Genomic DNA, 18,969 nt, shown 5'->3' on the forward strand with positions numbered 1-18,969 from the left:
TACACTGACGCAAATGATGAGAAACCTGGATCATTAGACGTATCGAGCTGGATAACCTGGTTCCACTACGCTGCATTTCAAATTAATATCCCAAATACGATCATTCCTAAGATACTAAGCTGCGTGTGAATGCACTCATTCATGAAGGCCAGGCAATGGTCAACACTTCTACGGCTGAAAATAGAATAACTAAGTAATGCTAAGTGTTAAATACATTGAATTAATCATAGTATTGTAAATTCATGGCAAGATATCTGCAGTATTTAAAATGATCAAATTAGTTTCAGATAAGAGATCTGAACCAGTAGATTAAGGTCAAAAACATTGTCTCTGTGAGTAGATTTTAGGGTCCCGGCACGCATCCACAACAACCTGCTCATCAACAGCCGAGCGTGGATCGACCGGAATCCCTTCAGCACCTCATTAATAAAAACCTCTAAGGAAATCTCAACAAAGTTGCATTAATTGGCAGCTGAAGCCAAATAGATCCGTGAGACTTGTAGTAGAAAAAGCTGTATTGCTGCCACAGTGGTCAGGAAGAAGATCGACACTCCACTCGAAAGCTGCAGCGCTCACGTGCAGTGAGAGTCGTGCATATTTTTAAAAAGCATTATTTATGCTGAATGCTCGGTTGATCTGAATTGAAAATCTTTTGAAAAATGTTCAGAGAAAAACTGCTTTTAAATCCAACATAGGGCCTTTCACATTTGAGAACTCTACATCAATGACATCACCGTTTTTCAGTCATTTTGGTGAATAGTGTGAAGGAAAAAACTGAAAAATTATCTGAATGTAACGCAACCAGCTGCTACCCAGAGGAACTTCAATGGACTCAATCATCATTACGCCGATTACCATTGAGATGGTACGATTCAACGAGAAATACTGGCAGGATGCGGTTTGTATGCTATTGCTTTATAGTTCATATTTGTATTCATATATTTGGTGTGTTTTTCTCGGCTTCAGAATCAATCTGGAAACAGGTGCTGAAAAAGGCGGGAGAGGGAGGGGGCAGGGGTCTTATCATCAGGATGGTCCTTTTGTTGGAGCCGATACAGTATATATAGAAACATCTTCTGATGCCGTTGAGAATAATAGAAAATAGATGGCAAGGCAGCGAGCTCACATCTCATCTCGCACACCTTTTTTTTTGAGTGAATTGCTTGTGAGCTCCGAGAAGATGGAACTGGCCGGTACTTTGCGCTGAAGATCTCCAATCAGAGCTGCAGGAGTTCCGATAGGTTGCAAGCAGAAGAGGAGTCGGTGCAGGGTTGAGGAGGGCCATAATTACAGGGTGTGTAAGTGCAGGTGTAATCAGTGCTGTGAATTGGTATCCAAAGTTGGGCAGCTGGGTCCACTGTCGAATTTTTCATGGACCCGATTCAACCGAACATCTGTGGTGGGAGGGACACCCGACCCGACTTGCCAGGGAACTTCAATAGCCCAGACTAGTTCCCTCAACCAATCCAACGGAGGCTATTCCACGCAGTTCAATTGGCATAATTACGTCAGTACACAGTGGAGCATTGTTTAAATATGTGTACAGAAAATTGAGCATATCGGGTGAGCAGACAGCTTAAAGATTATGTGTGATTCAAAAAGCTGATAAGTGATATGAATATGGATGACATGAATATGAAGGGAACACATGTACAATACATGTTCTTCGAAATTTGGTTTGGCATTTGTTTGTATTGCAGGCAAAGTATACAATATACAGTATATTATATACCAATACTACACTCTCGCTAGTCTAATTTCATTGTTGAGGCCAACATTGATCAACTGGAGCTCAACTAAGATTGATAAAAAGAAATAGTGGCATAAAAACTGAATGAGATGCACACACCTGTGAAAGCTGTTATCAGTGGACTCTTGAATCTGAATATTCCTCTTCCCCAGCAGCGCTGCCACTAACAGTAAATCATCGCACTTCTCGTCCAAGTTGGATTGCCCTCGAACGCTTTCAACCTTGTGGAGATTGTTCTATCTAAAAGGCTTTAAATGTGCGGAGTGGTGTTTTAAATCGAGTTAGAAGAGATTGAGTTATTAAAAAGGTAGAATAAGTGGGCCGAGCACACGAGTAACACTTTTAATAAACATCAATGTTATCGCCACTAAGTGCTGAATTCCTGGCTTTGACGAGTGCTGTTGAACAATGGAAGCTCATCGCTTCATTCTTAAGCCTGAAGCGGCGACGCCACCGTTTGCATTGTATAAACGTCTTAGAGATTTTCTCCTTCCGTTATTTTCTCTGCATACCGTACCCATCTCTCTCTCTACTGGGAACATGTGACTGCTGTCACTTAGGGGGAGGGAGGTGTCAGAGAGCCGGGTGAATGAGGAGCCGAGTTCCTCCCCACCGGCTGTCGACGGAGCTCAATAATGGCGACTTCGAGGTAAAGGTCCATTATCTAACTAAGAAAAACGTCATGCCAGTGAATTCTCCATGCGACCATAAATATGGGGGAGAGAGTATGAGTCTAATACTGATATTGAAGTTTCAGCCGGTCACTAATAGAGGTCAATAAAGCTTTGTGCATTATTAAATTACCACTTATGGCAGAATGAAATAATGACAATAAGATTACAAATGTATTAAATTACAAAACTGGTTTGGAAATGAAGAGAAACATTTAGAATTTGTTGGATGAGTGCAAATTATATCTATAAAAACAATGAAAAATTATACTGAAGTTAGACTTTTTTACTTGAGCTACATCCCGAATGTAAGTGAAATTAATAAAAAGTATATATACAGTATATATAACAAGTTGAGATATTAACTTGAATTCATATATTTATCGATAGAGTGTAATACATTGTGACTTATACAACTTTAAAGAGAATTGATTCTGAAATACAAATACAGGAGATCCGCAGATATTCCAAATATATAACAGAAGAGGTAATTCAGTCATATTTCAAGTTTCAGGAGTATGCCACGTGAAGGCGGCTGCCGCTAACCGCCTATCGCTCAGTTGCAAGCTATTTTTATAATACCTGCAAGTAGATGTTAGCGTGTGTTGAGTGATGAAGTTAAAGTGACATTGAAACAGAAGTCAGAGCGTCTTCATTGTCAGTATCGATGGAAAACACTTATCTCCTACTCTAATATTGTTCTGCTGGCTCCGACAGTCCACCAGTTTAGGGACGGTTTTATTTGACGTGCAGGGTTAGCTAGTTACATTTTAATAGATGTGCGTATATGCTACGAGATGAGTTATTAAAAAATATTGTATAGGAAGTGAAAAAAGGTATTAGAACTTGTAAAATGCCTCACTGTGTCCTTTCAGGGAAACGGTGAAGTATTGAGATGGATTTATTACCGGAAATGGAATATAATACTCATAACTGGAAACATCCTTTGTCCTGAGACATTCAACTCCCCCAAGAAAATCCTTTTAAATCGGGGTAAAAAAGAGGAAGAAACGAGATCCTTCCCTCTTTGAAGTGACTGCTTCTATATAAAAGTGAATGCATTGAGTAAACTAGAATGGGCACTCGGTAGAGTGCATACCTTCGCATATCACAAGATTGGACATTGAATTATGAACATGTTGGCATTAGTTGCATGCCAATTGGATAAAAATTGACCGCGCTATGGTAAAAAGAAGAGTTTGACCTTTTCATGACCTTGACCTTTGACCCCCAAATCTAATCAAATGGCCCCCGGATAATAAGCAATCATCCCACCAAATTTCATGTGATTGAAGAAGATTTTTACCTTTTCATGACCTTGACCTTGACCCCGATCGATCCCAAAATCTAATCAAATGGTCCCCGGATAATAACCAATCATCCCACCAAATTTCATGCGATTCGGTTTAAAACTTTTTTTGTTATGCGAATAACACACATACAAATAAATAAATAAATACACGGCGATCAAAACATAACCTTCCGCATTTTCAATGCGAAGGTAATTATTGGAAGCATTTTACAAAGCTCTGGTAGCATGAAGACATAAATAATTGCTTTTTCTTCTCTCACGGTACACGAGCCTCTTCCGCTCGGTCCCTAACAGCCTTATTAGCTCAGGACAACCATGAAACTCTACTTTTCCCTCTCAACACGAAAAATGTGTCCTCTCCCGAACACACATCACTTACCCTCTCCACCACTGTGTGTGTGTAAAACTCTATTCCCGCGTGCAAATCACCATTTCCTTCCTCCCCCCGGACAGTCGAGAAAATGAAAGCATGCGAGTCGCTATAGGTGGGATTTCTTCTTCTTCTTTTTCCCCCCCCCGCTCAAAACCGATGAACCCTCCGACACGGCAGGGCCGACAGCTCCATCACGCAGTCGTCAATCACTCGCCGAGGCTCCCGACAGCCATGGCGCGCTCTAGAAGATGAGCAGGCACCATGGCAGGAGACCACTTCACCATCGCAGTGCTGGGAGGCCTCCAACTAGCTGCTCCAGCTCTTTAAATCAAACTCGACACGCGTGTGAGGATCGACCGGGTGACCGTGACCGACGCTCGATCCCGTACCGCTCTATCACAACCGCTATGTTTGCGTTTGCCTTTTTAGTTGCACCACGGAGGACGTGTCATCTTCAGAGTGCACACATTTTTCCTCTTTTATTCGCAGATTTTATTTTTTATTTTATTTTATTCATTAGCTACTTAAAATTAAGGCCATTTTGTCCACAGGGAACCTGCTTCTTAAAAGAATAATGAGCCAGTGGATAACATATACAATATATATATATATATACAGTATATATATATAGCATTGTAAAGAATTGTGTATAGCAGTATTTTTCTTTAAGAGGCGATGCACTATCACCAATATCAACGAGATATCTATGAAAATCTAAAGAGTCAATTGGCATGTCGGAACATTTATGGCACATGTTGCAATATTTAAGAATATAATAAAATGTCTTTTAGGAACGGATGTAAAATGTACTGTATGTATGTTTTTATATGGAGAACAGCTTCAGTCCATTGTTCCGAGTGGTGCTCACTTGGAATTATCCACTTGGAAAGCTTCCTGTCTAACACAATACGGCTTTTATTGAATATTATGAGTCACATTTGAGAAGTTGGAATAGTTTTTTTTGCTTGAAAAAGACGAGTCAGTTATCGAGTTTCTCCATCTTTCACTGTGTTGTTTCCCGACCCTCACTAGCAAAACCACGAAGGTTCCAGGATGCGAATATCCCGACAACCAGCTCGGCGACCCTGGAAAATGAGACGGTGCATCCTCGGTCACGGACTCTGGTGCTACGCGTCAAGGTGAGCCCGGCCACCGTCGATCTACTCGGTACGGCTCCTCTTGCTTCGGCTCCTTTTCTCTCCGAAACTTGATGATATCCCAGGTCCCGGGTGCCCGTTGTGTAGCGAGGAATCAGTAAACCACATCCTGCCACACAGCTAATTTAGATGGGGCTTACATGCCGGGGCATTCTCACCTTACCTCCCAGCAAGGCCCCACAGGAAAGAGGCGCATCAGGTCTTTAATGGTAACCCTGACATCGTGTCTGGGTTACAGAGTCACATAACCCCCCCCCCCCTCTGCCAGGATGAAATGGTAATCCTCAGAAAGGTACTGCTAGATCAATCTCAAAAACAGTGAGAGGGCAATAATGAATGACAATGACAAATAACTGCACATGTATAGCGCATCAGTAATGTATGTGTTATGCATCATTAATGTCTGCAAACATCAAGCGCCATCTGGTGAAAGATGATGCTGCCAGGCAGAAGTAAACACGACATTAGGATCCATATTGTTGCATTTTACCCGGCGAGAAATACTTCAATTTCAAGCGACGTTTTTTAAATGAATGTGGCGGCGTCCCAGAGTGGAAAAATAAACTCTTTGTTTTTTTCCAGCAGAAGTGGTTGGTGTGTTGGATGATTCGACCAAGCCTTTCATTAATTTAGCCCCCCAAAACTATTTGTTTTCTCCTAAAGTGGCTGGGAGAGTGGACAAACTTTGCAGCCCCCACTACAAATTAGATGCAACTGTATTGATTCCCGTGGGTGAAGCCGGGTCACCGCCACAAAGAAACGGGCTCGACATCAAACAGACAAAATGAGAGCAGACATGACAAACTGCAGAAAGTAAATAATCATGACAAAATGCACATCTTGAAGATAATAGTGCAGGCGGTACAAAAGGAGGCTGACTGACAATGGAGGCACACGGACGATACACAAAGTGCGTACGTGGAGTCCACAAGGGACATTTTGATGAGTCAGTGTGTGTGTGTGTGTGTGTGTGTGTGCGAGAAAGCCCAAAACTGCTGAATTGTCGGTCCTCCAAACACTGTACAACCTTGCAGTAGGGAAACCTCTGGGGAATCCCAAAAAAACTCCAGTCTAAATTGTATCTGCTCTTCTGAATAAAACTGAAAATATTGTATATCTCTCTCTCTTGTCATTCTCTTGTGGCTTCCAAGTGACGGACAGCACTCCGAATCCAGCGTCTCAGGATTACTCGTTCAGCTGTTTTCCTAATTGAGTTTTAGAAATTGTCAGTCGTCATGGCAGGGTGATAAGCGGGTCCTCGGGGACTTCACCCAGACTACCAATGGGAAATTCACAGTCTGTGATAGAAAAGGTCATCTGGAAGTTTCGGTATCAATTACGACCAAAAGTCACAGGTCTCATGAGATCCTCCCGGTTTCCGTAAACACAATACTCGTTTTTAATAAGACCCGTAGATCATGGCAATTAACCTTGGGGCTAATCTTTTGGAAGAATGATAATGAACTGTCAAAATGTAATGAAGACGGGGGAGCTATCGGCATCGGACGTGGTTTATTCACATTCAATTCATTACTGCCCCCGAAAAACAGGCTCGTTCACGCAAACCTGACCCTCGGCACACCTTCGCCCTCTCCGCACCGTCTCTGTTTCGGCATTCACGCGGCAGGTTCACCATACTGACGACTGTCTCAAATGGATGAACACGAAACTATTCTCGGCTAACGAACTTTAGCTTTAAGACGAAGTTAAAGTGCAGGCCTTCGATCAAACAGATGTTACGGGTCCAACATGGGGGAACGATTAATATTGAGCAGAGCGACTGGACTACAGGCAATGTGTGAGACCGTTGCCGCACTTCCTTGTTTGGTAGAGTGATCCTTTTGGAAACATTGGCAGTGACACAGAGCTCGTGTAATGACCAAAAAACAAGATGCATCAAGATGACGCCATTTTTTATCAATTGGTGCAATTTGCAGGTCAAAATTTAACGACGGTAAAAGAAAAGCGACGCTGTATAAAGTACACAAATGCAATACTTTAGTAAGAGTGAAGACACCTTACTGGAAAATGACTCCAGTAAAAGTGAAAGTCACCTGTGAGAATACTGCTCAAGTAAAAGTCTTAAAGTATCTGTACTTAAGTATCAATATAAATATCTAATATTAAATGTACTCGAATTTTCAAAGTAAAAGTACATCCTGATAATAAAAAAGCAAACGGTCAGAATTTTGATGTACAGATATCCCAAAAAAACACTTAAGTGCACTAAAGTATTTGTACTTCGTTACTATACACCACGGTGTAAAATACATGAATAATTTAAATCCAGTGCTCTTTGGGGCTGAAATTAAAGTGAACGAGTAAATCAATATCGACAGACACGGCTCCCGGCGTCACTGTCAGAGATTGTCATCCGTTATTCCAGATCGGTCGTCAGTCTGAGGATGGCAGGTCTTACGCAACACCAGCCTGCCAGAGGGGCGAGTGAAGAGAGAGAGAGAGAGAGTTTCCCCTTGAAACGGTGATGGACAACGACTGATAACCCCTCACTGTGAAGTATTCTGCGAGCTCAAAGTTGCGCAGTCGGGGAGGAGTGCAGCGACGGCTGAAATGCTAGCCGACTTCAGTTCAGGTTAAGGCCCACGTCCTTTATTTGGAAGTCACGGGAGTTTGATGCCTGTTGGAAGCTGGTAGAGCATAAGGCTCGACTTATTCTAGCAGCATTACACACCAGACGCCCGTACCGTCACAATACTTCACTACCCAGAACGACCCTCAGCTCCTTTAAATCCAGATTTAAGACTTCCTGCTGTTGCCATTAATGGAATTCAAGGACATCGACACATTTCTGCATCTCGCTACCGCATTTTACTTCTTCAACTGCACCGCAACTTCTATTCTATTTCTTGCTTTTTATGAATGTTCTTTTTTTAAATCTTGTTTTCTTTTGCGTTATGTTTTGATGCTTTTATGTGAAGCACTTGTTGAAATGTGCTGCCTTACCCTGAAAAAAGAAGTACACATGCAGACCATGCGTTAGCAAGAGTGGCTAAACGGGTAGGAAGCAGCACATGGCCGACGTTCCACATTATTATGGAGGGCCATCAACGGCGATTCAAAGACACACTCAGCTCTGATGGACCCTTTAGGAAAGGACCTTTGTTTCCCAGGAATAATAACCCGGCATTGTGGGTTTTTTCCCCACTGACTTTAATTTTCTGCCTCCGCAGCACCAGGAGATGTTTCCGTGTACCGGTATTAAATGAAATATGTTTAACCCTCCTGTTACCTTCAAATTTACTAAAAATCGTTTACCCTTTTTGACCAAAGCAATTAAAACCTCCAGAAAATTATTAGAATTAATATTGTTTCCCAAGTTTAAGAGTCAGGTACTTTGTTTGTTTGTTGACTACCTAAATAGCCCTTTAAATAAAATAAAAAAAGATGATTTCTTATATGTTTTACACAGTGAAAAACAGCCTGGGGTCAAATTGATGCGTAGAAGTTGTGTACAGGACATTGAAAACATATCATCATGTGAATTTTATGTTTTCCCAGTTGTCCCCAATAAATTAGGAAAAGTCATGAAATATGAAGCAAAAAGAATTATGTCAAATTGACCCCAAAGGTAATAGGAGGGTTAAAAGGAAAATAATCACCAACAATTATTAATTTGCAAGCAAAACTGGGTTCAAAGCCTGAGCCACCAGACAAAGATATAAATGCAATAAATATCACGTGTTCCAGAGAACATCTAAAGAAAAAGAAGAAGACATAGGTAAGAGCCGTCGGCGCAAGAACAAGTCAGTAACTTGTACAAAAAAGCAGAACTAGCCGTCTTTTAAGATGATCAAGAATCCAAAGCTCCTATCTGCGAGCCATAATGGTCCGTAGGGAAATATCACAAATTCTCCGGCTTTTTTCTTTTTTTCAGGCCGGAGGGGCTCGTCGGTGTCTTGTTTGGTCAACAGCCGCCGGTAGTCGGAGTGTTACACCGTCGGGAATGAGACATGCATTGTGTTGGTTTGTGAATCAGATAAGACTCGGAGACTTCAGCAGCGGAGCCAATATGGTGGTTCAAAGCGTTTCGTAGCTGCAGTCCGGCTCCGTGCAACTGTCCGATATGCCGATGACACAGCGATGATATATGGCCAATTACATCGAGCGTGAAGCAGAGAGTTTTCAAAAATACAGTCTCCATTCACAAAGACGGATAGCACAGCGGTATTACATCAAATTACTGCAAAACAACAGGGGAGGGGGGGGCAAAACCCCAAAATAACATTTGTGGTTTCTGATTATTTTTTCTTTCCTCAAGCAAAGGATTTACGAAGCAGATATGACGCATGACAAATGCAACCGTTTCATTTGGTCTTCAACCGTGGAAGCAGTTCATAATTAGGAACCTATACTCGGGTGGCTTGTACTGAACAGGTGATGACCTCATGAACATTATTAATAATAATAATGCATTTAATTCATATAGCTCTTTTCAAGGTACTCAAAGACACTACTTAAAATATTTAAAAGATCCTAAAAGCTCTAATTACAATTAAAACAGCACACAATCAGCAGTTCTGAACAGGTGGGTTTGGATGATAAGTGATTAATAAGTGCATTTAATCTTACCATTCACTTGAAGAGTGTGGGTCTGAAAGAGTTTCTCGTAGCCGTCAGCGTGACAGCTGTAGTTGCCCATGTGGATCGTGGTCACCTTGGTGATGTAGAGTGAGCCGTCATCTCCAAAGTCCTACCGGCGAGAGACAAAGGAGAAGAGAGAGAGACAGAAAAGAAGAAAATAAGTCGTCGTGACTCGGAGAGAACCGGCGGTCTCTTTGCAACAGTGATGTCAGAAAGCAGCTGAAGCTGGAAATGAACGATTTCAATCTGAAATGCAACGAGGCCCCGCGGTGCGAAACATGACAAGATGAGCATGCTCCAAAAATCACAGGCGATGAAACATTTCTTTTTCTTTCAAAAAAAGACACAACGGCCATTGATGTAAGTCAAAAGTTAATAAAGTTTGTTTGGTGCCACGGAAAAAAAGGAATAGTGGGGGGGGGGAGAGAAGCCACAGTTAAGAAATATAGTTTTCTGCTACGTGACATTTTTCCAATCAAAGGAAAGTGATCCGATGAAAAATGGACTGAGGATATAATTGATTAGCATATGAATTACAGAGCGGCCGTCAAAACAAAAACAGAGCAATGTGGTGCGGCCGACACACGGTCAATCAAAATAACTGCTCGTGCTCATTTAAAATATCAGTCCCTGAAAAAGACAACATGCATGACCCACAAACACACACAACACGCATTGCACTTCAGTTTCATAAGTGCACATTTAATGAAGAGCCAACTAAAACATGATTTATTCATGCCGTGTGGTGATTATTACGCCTTGTGCCTTTACTAAAAGTTGCTCTTATATTCGCAGAGGACAAAAATGTCTGCGTCGGCAATAATGCAATAATGGTGTTAATATTTTCCACTTTCTCTGAGTTAAATCTTTTAACCTACTTCATTCCAGATCATAACCTTTTTTAATTCAACCTTTTTGTTTTGTTGGGGAAATGACATTTCAATGATTAGCAACAATTATGAAGTTTATGCACTTTTACTTTTTTAACCCTTGTGTTGCCTTCAGGTCAATTTGACCCGATTCAATGTTTAACCCTCCTGTTACCTTTATATTTACTAACATATTTTACCCTTGAGGTCAATATGACCCCAGCTATTAAAATCTCCAGAAAATTATTAGAATTAATATTGTTTTCCAAGTTTAAGTGTGAGGTACTTTATGTTTGTTTGTTGACTCCGAAAGAACACCGACATTAAACATTGAATCGGGTCAAAATGACCCGAAGGCAACACAAGGGTTAAGCAGTTTCGAATAATAAAAAAAGAAATACAAAATGTAGCTGTTTAGATTATACAAAGGGTTAAATTGAGACATATTTGAAGGCAATTATTTCACGCTTTTGTCACAATTTTTTTATTGGGGACAATTTGACTCCATATTATGGCTGCACCGTTTATTATACACTTGGAGCTGAGGTTTAACTTCCCTTCACAGCTTTGCCAAAATGCATGCCATTAACACAGCCAAAATAATATGAAAATATAAAAATAAAAAGCCCCAAAAATGGCCGTAGTGAGGCACAAGAAGAATTAAGCAAGCAAACACAAAGAAAACAGTGCTGGACAAACAGAAAAGAGAGCAAACAGCATAATTTGTTATTCAGCTGTAGCATAGATAGAAAAACCCCAAAGCTAATGAGCCCATTGCCGGGGCGCCGGTGCGATGAATCCATTTGGCAAAGAATAAATATGACACAGTTTTAAGATCACACTGCAGTAAAAAGCCATCTTGGCAGTGGAAAGTCATCATGATGAGCTTTTAGATTATATGTAGATGGTTGCTGTGGTATTAAAGTGAATAAACTGCATGGAAAGAGGGGGTGTTTGATTGTTTCCTTTACAAAAGAATCAACCTTTTCTGCTCTGGTAAAAAGGAAACAAATTGATATTTTACTTCCACTCACAAATTTAAGAATAAAAGCTATTTTCCTCTGACTCAAAATGATTCCAGAGATGTCTCAAGTTGATTCAGAGCAACCAGTCGGGGTCTTAAATCCGGACTACTGCCGAATATATAGCATTGGCCGTGGTTAATAATTTGTTATTCGAAGATGAATGCAAGTCAGAGATTTATACAAGCATCAAAATAAGGAAGCATTGATTGTGTTCATATTCTCTTCCCAATCATCTGTACCTGCTTTTGTGCTATTGTTTTGTTTTTACTTCCCGTTGTCCAATTTCACCCCCGTTTATATATATATATATATATATATATATATATATATATATATATATATATATATATATATATATATATATATATATATATTACATTAGATTGTTGGTAATGTCGGGTCTGAAAAAACAAGATATTGAAGCGTTCACACCAACACAATGTGTTGATTTGCAGAGTGATATATCGCTGAGAAGACGTGTCAAATTGTTTTTAATGAATTCTCAATAGATAGCACGGGCACTAAATCAAGTGTATACATCTTCAGATATAAGTTTTGAGCAAAATATCTGCCCGTGCTCCCAACAGAAGGATTTGACCCCTTTCCCCGTGCACGGCGGGCTTCCCATAAAGGAACATGCTCCAACAGCCTTCATCAGAGTCTTCTTCACTGCCCCCGAAATGTGTTCCTTCCCCGATTGCAGCCATGCAATTAAAAAAACACGCAGATATCTTGCGATAGACGCAAATATTCGCAGCGAGTTAAAATATTTAAACTTTGGCAGAAAATTCGCCCAACGACGAGTTGCGAAAGCCAATCAGCGTTGAGACGCTCCACCGTTGTTGAATCGAACTGCCTGCTGCCCGAGCAGCGCTGGAAGCGGCAGTCATTCGGACGTAGTCGGTGAAAGTCACGGAGCTCCGTGAGAGAACGTCTAACGAGGGCGTTTAGATGTTCCGACGTTTGTGGGATGTCACAAGAAGTATAAAGCAGAACTCGCGGTTAGTTCGTACGTGGTGGATGGTGGATAATATAACGTTTTTTCAAGGAGTAGAGTCACAGAGATAAGCCCCGCCCCTTGATCCGATCTAACTTCGCGGGGGACCCCGGCAACGGCTCCATCTGAGTGAAGCGTCAGAGCATCACGACATGAGGGGAAATCGATGGTGCGTTTTGGCCCCTTGGGCCAAGAGCATATTGTGTCATCTTCTTAAATGAAAAATGAATGGAAGGGGGAGGGGAGAGAAACGAAACTCAGGGGGGTGGAACGAGCCGCGCGGCGGAGGCTGTCAACGCACGATCCCTCCACCTCATCTCGCCACCCTCGCCTCGGCTATCAGCGGCGGCCAGCACCTCGGCAGACGAAGCGGGCCGGCGTTCGGCGACTCCGACAGAAGGGTGACAAGGGCGGGTAGAGGTGGGTTTACAAAATGGGCCACGGCCGTCGAGCAACTGTAATTAATAAAGCTGTCGGCGGCGGGTCGCCCTCTGAAAGGACTATAAAGAGCCAACTCGTCGGATAGCCGACCTCTGAGGGTGAGGAGGCGGTTTCGGAAAGGAGCGGAAAAAACGTTGCGAGAGGAACACGATTAGTTGAGTAAAAATAACCCGGAGGTGTGAGAGAAAACATATTCACACAGATTGAAAATATATTGAGGCAACGCCACTAAAAACATTGGTGGGGGTAGTTTGACATTTAAGTGCAGGCTCACATGAAAAAATAATCAAATGTTCGGGCTCGTCTCTGGTGGTATTTAACCACACGCAGCGTGCCGATGTTTTGATATTTCGATTACTAACATTTTAGCCTCCCACCTGCGATATAATGGAGTTGAACGCAATCAGATTTTTGGTAGGATCGAAGAAAAAGAAAATTTTAAGAAAAAAACATTCTGTAAAAGAAAGCTCCCACTTTTGTGTTGACAATAACAAAAATATATATTGCCAGCCCCATCTTTTATTCTTTGATTTCCCCATATTGTTTTGGTTGTGAATGGTGCAGTGGCTGGATGAAGTAAAAAAAAATAATAATGTTGAAGTGATTTTTGACCACAGCATCATGCATCTGTCTGTCAGCGCCTCAGTAGCTTTGTGGGCTTTTAAAAAAGAAAATGTTATGGAAAAAAGAAAAAAAGAGTAAAGCAATGTCAGTCTGAGACAAAACAAACTCAAAACACCCTACCTGGGACGGGATCTGTTGGGAAGTTGAACAGAAGTCAAACATTTAGAAGTTATGTTAAAAAAACATAGTCAATACATTTACAGCAATGCTGCTGTTCACATGATGGTTCAGACCTCAGCGTTCATTTCAATATGTTGATAATACAGCAGAAATATAGATGAGTATGAGTGTATGGTTCGGACAATGAAAACAAAAAATACTTATTTATAGAAGTTGGATGTATAATAACACAACACTGTGTCATCATGTGTCATCATAATGTGTGCATTGCCCTAAAATGTTGCACAACTACATTATTTTCGTTTTCTGCACAAAAGACTAAAATAAAAATAAACTGTAGATATTATGAATGATCACATACATTTCACGTTACAGCCAATGCATCTCAACAAAGCAGAGATAATATTAAACCCACAAGAATAAGGCACCAAAGCATTTTGGGAGATAAACCCACATATTCCAAAAGGCAAAGATGAAGAAGCAGAATAATACCGATGCAGCGCACATCGCACACATTCCTGTGTTATGTCTTTTCATGTTGAAGCTGCCGTCTTCAAAACATATTTTACTTTTTTTTTTTATGTCATGTATTGCCATGACTGAATCAAAGATTTGGGTTTCTCGAGGACCTTTCATTATAGTTGACATGTTCAATCAGGATATCCCGCACAGGGTAAGCTGCTTTAAAATGTTGGATTTCCAAAACTTTTAAAGCCTTCCGAAATATCAAATGTTCTTCCGAACTAGTTCCACCATCGCCAAACGCAAAAGAAGGTACACACACACACACACATACGTGACTCGGTCTTGGGCTCGGCCACTCGGGGAGGATTGAAATACTGACGGCCTCGGATGATGATGCAATAGCCAGCAACTGTCAACTTCATGGAATTACAGTAAGCTGCTTTGTCAAAAATGTAGAGAAGCTCCATTGAACTCTTAGACACAAGCGCACCGCTGGGATTAATGTGCGATTCACTCAAGTCGACAACATTTCTCAAATAACCAACATCCTAAACTGGGAAGGCCTGCTGGATTAGACGTCATAAACTGCATGCGTACTCGCAGGAATACGACTGTGATTAAGTCTGGCAGTTCGACGCTCACACAAATATTAACAGCCGGCAATTATGCCGAAATTGTCTGCGAGGAAATTTAGAATTAGCCTGCGGATAACAGGTGCCGGTGAAATCCATTCTCAACAATGATTGACTGGAAATCTGGATTAAGCCGCCGACGGTGTTGCCACGATAGACTCAGGTTGATGTTCCGGAGAAACTCTGTGCACTTGCGGAGGTTGTGGACTCTGGATTTTTTTTAATTATCTGACAAATGGCGGACGTCGGGGGTCAAAAGGACAGCGAGCGCTCTCAAGTCTGAAGAGGCAGATTAATCCGTGCAGTTGTGAAGTCACGCAGACTCACTTCATGAAGCTGAAGTGGCATCCACCCGGCATGCTGCATGTGTAATTTTATAAAGAGATCCTGACGGTACCAAAGTGGTTCAGCGTTCAGTCAAATCTAAAGTGTTAGTTGGCATGGGTCTATTTCTTTTTTTTTGGTTTGATCTCTGATAAATAACTTTCTAAATATTAGAATATCATGAAAAAGTATACTAGTAGGGTATTAAACAAATCACTTGAATCGTCTAATTAACTCGAAACACCTGGAAACACATTTTCAAATGTTTGATTTTGTTTTGCTGTTATAAATCTTTTTTTTTACTTGGTCTGAGGAAATATTCAAATTTTATGAGATAGGATTTTAGAGTTTTCTTAAGCTGTAAACCATAATCAGCAATATTAAAAGAATAAAAGGCTTGCAATATTTCAGTTGATTTGTAATGAATCCAGAATGCATGACATTTTTGTTTTTTTTATTGCATTACAGAAAATAAAGAACTTTATCACAATATTCTAATTTTCTGAGACAGTCCTGTATATATATATTTATATATATATATACTGAACAGTGTTTGGCAGCAGAAGCTTTCACCCCTGATCTGACATTTGAATTGAAAATACACAACTGTGCAAGGTCTGATATTAGTCACCGGGGGAACTGATGACTGCGTTTGAAGCGCAGACAAAGACCACCTCTGGTCGGGAGGCTGAACCCTGCTATGTGTCTTCGGGCGATATCAGAAGATAAGTCAGAAGCTCTATTGAATCTGCAAACAAAACAAAAAAAGATAGAACTGCAAAAGTTCTAAAGATGTAGGATAGATCAAAGCCTGCGTCGTTCACCTTATCAGACCTTACCGTTTTTTCCCCCCTCCTCTTCCAAAAAGATATTCAGAAGCGTTTTCAAGAAATAATCCGGCTTGACATTACTTTCTTTTTCTTAGAGCCTGCACTTGCATAAATCATTTTCTGTCCATAAATTGCTTAAAAGCAGTCTCCATATACAGGACTGTCTCAGAAAATTAGAATATTGTGATGAAGTTCTTTATTTTCTGTAATGCAATTTAAAAAACAAAAATGTCATGCATTCTGGATTCATTACAAATCAACTGAAATATTGCAAGCCTTTTATTCTGATTTATTGCTGATTATGGTTTACAGCTTAAGAAAACTCAAATATCCTATCTCTAAATATTAGAATATCATGAAAAAGTATACTAGTAGGGTATTTAACAATCACTTTTGAATTGTCTAATTAACTCAACTGCAAGGGGGGGGTCTGAGCTTGACAAACACTCAGCTGTTATAAATCTTTTTTTACTGGTCTGAAAAATAAAAAATTATGAGATAGGATTTTTTTTTTTTTTTTCTTAAAACTAAGCCATAAATATAAAAAAAAAAAAAAAAAAAAATAAATCTTTGTTGATTTTTGTAATCCAGAATGAATGTATTTTTTTTTTTGTTTTTTTATTACAGAAAATAAAGAAAAAGAACATATCTAATATTCTTTTTTCTTCTCAGACAGTATATCATAGAAAATGCTATTACCAAAGGCAAACGGTGGGTAAAGCTGCCTAAAAAAAAAATGCCGCACGCATCACCAACAACCAAGAACCAGCACGCTAGTTTAGATCCAGTTGATGGTGCCAAGGATGACTAGCGACAGCTGGCCGCCTCTTCCTCATTTTAAGGGTCATCAACATTTAATGATACATTGGTGGCTTCGCCGGGTCTCCCTTTATCTACTGCGACACTGTTGACTTAATTATGCACAGCGGCATGACACTCATCTCGGTCAGCCATGACACGCGGAGAGGAAAAGGGTCGGGCGGAAGAGGTCTGGCTTCTCTGTACCCCGCCGCATAAGTATCGACGCTCCCTTTGATGGGGATGGAAGTGACACTGGGGCCTCTGCATGCCGATACACACACACACACAGAGACACACATAACGAGACGTAGAGGTAGGTTCTTCCTCCAGGGCTGAGCCCCTTTGGAATCCCCCCTTCATCTCCTTTCTTTGTCTGAAATCCTCGTCCCTCCCTGCGGTCTCTGAACACAGGCACCACGAGCACAAACCGACGTCCTGGGTTACTGTCAAGAACTACAAATACAAAGCCAGCGCCAACAGTCGAATAAAACGTGCTGACAATCTGAGCGACTGCCACAAAAAATGTTATAGAAATTTAAATTTGATTGGAAAAAACCTCAAATGTGCAACTCTTGATCCATATCAGTCGTTAAGAATGGATGACGCTTCACAACATGGAAACACCAGAAGGGCAAGTCATTCATCTGTAACTACCATCATGTATATCTACACTACCGTTCAAAAGTTTGGGATCACTTAGAAATGACTTTATTTTTCAAAGAAAAGCACTGTTTTTTCAATAAAGATAACATTAAATTAATCAGAAATACACTCTCTACATTGTTAATGTGGTAAATGACTATTCTAGGTGGGAGTGTCTGATTTCTAATGAAATATCTCCATAGGTGTATAGAGGCCCTTTTCCATCAACTATCACTCCAGTGTTCTAATGGTACATTGTGTTTGCTAATCGCCTTAGAAGACTAATATCTGATTAGAAAACCCGTGCAATTATGTTAGCACAGCTGAAAACAGTTATGCTGGTGATATAAGCTATACAACTGGCCTTCCTTTGAGCTTGAAGTTTGTAGAACAAAATTAATATTTCAAATATTAATCATTATTTCTAACCTTGTCAATGTCTTGACTATATTTTATATTCATCTGATAAATAAAAGTGATTTTTCATGGAAGACACGAAATTGTCTGGGTGATCCCAAACTTTTGAACGGTAGTGTATCTACCTAGTAATGTGTCTGTGACAAGTTCTTGCCTCCCCCCAAGCACCAAAGGATAATATTTCGAGATATCTTTTCTTTCGACTTCAGACTGTGCCCTCTGCTCACCTCTCTCGTGCCTCCATCTCTATGCCACCTCGTATAGGGCAGAGACACTAATCAGCCGTTCCCCTGCAGCTGATGCCAATTAGGCCTCTTCCAGCAACTGTGTCCTGAGCCACTCCCCCAATACCCCTTCACAGCTGAGCCTAACGACGCCCCAGCCGCCACAGTGTCCTCGGTTCCACGACCTATCTATGTACCCTGCACCCATTTGTCCATACGTAAACCGAAAAATCAGAGGGTCTTACGTTGATGTCCTCCAGGTTCAAGGAGTTCAGGTACTGGCGGTTTCTCTTCCACAATATCGGAGGCCTCCGCTCCCCTGCGATGGCGCACGTCAACACGACGCTCTGGCCGACGGTAACTGTGGTGACGCTCACCTCCTGGCCATCGGGGAGAGTGAGCAGGTACACATCTGTTGGCGGAGAGGAAAGAAAAATAACACAGAAGTCAGTCAGATTGTCTCCAAAAGGTGCAATGGTCAAGGTATGACCCGAATTGTCAATGGGATGTGAGGAGGTCACGGTGGTGACGCTACGTCATAGACGTCTGTATATTGTGTTGCAGAGGTTAGTGGCACAGTAAGCACAAGAGTGTCTGACAAGTGTATTGGTTAAAATGCTATGCCTATTTGTTGCACCTTTTAAGGCTTCTGTCTCAATCAAAACTTTGAGAAAGTATATTAAACTTTTCTAA

The 18,969-nt window shown here is 41.0% G+C and overlaps 1 protein-coding gene across 1 annotated transcript in view; it reads right to left on the bottom strand.

Moving 5' to 3' along the window:
* fstl5 (follistatin-like 5) overlaps positions 1 to 18,969 on the bottom strand; it is a 181,151-nt gene that overhangs the window by 42,938 nt on the left and 119,244 nt on the right. The window contains exons 7-8 of the mRNA XM_056439702.1: positions 18,522 to 18,688; positions 9,854 to 9,974 (exon numbers count right to left, since the gene is read on the bottom strand). Coding sequence (XP_056295677.1) covers positions 9,854 to 9,974; positions 18,522 to 18,688 — 288 coding nt within the window. The remainder of the gene's footprint in view (positions 1 to 9,853; positions 9,975 to 18,521; positions 18,689 to 18,969) is intronic.

This window comes from Pseudoliparis swirei, chromosome 19, assembly GCF_029220125.1.
Source record: "Pseudoliparis swirei isolate HS2019 ecotype Mariana Trench chromosome 19, NWPU_hadal_v1, whole genome shotgun sequence".
In the NCBI taxonomy this organism is placed as follows: domain Eukaryota; kingdom Metazoa; phylum Chordata; class Actinopteri; order Perciformes; family Liparidae; genus Pseudoliparis; species Pseudoliparis swirei.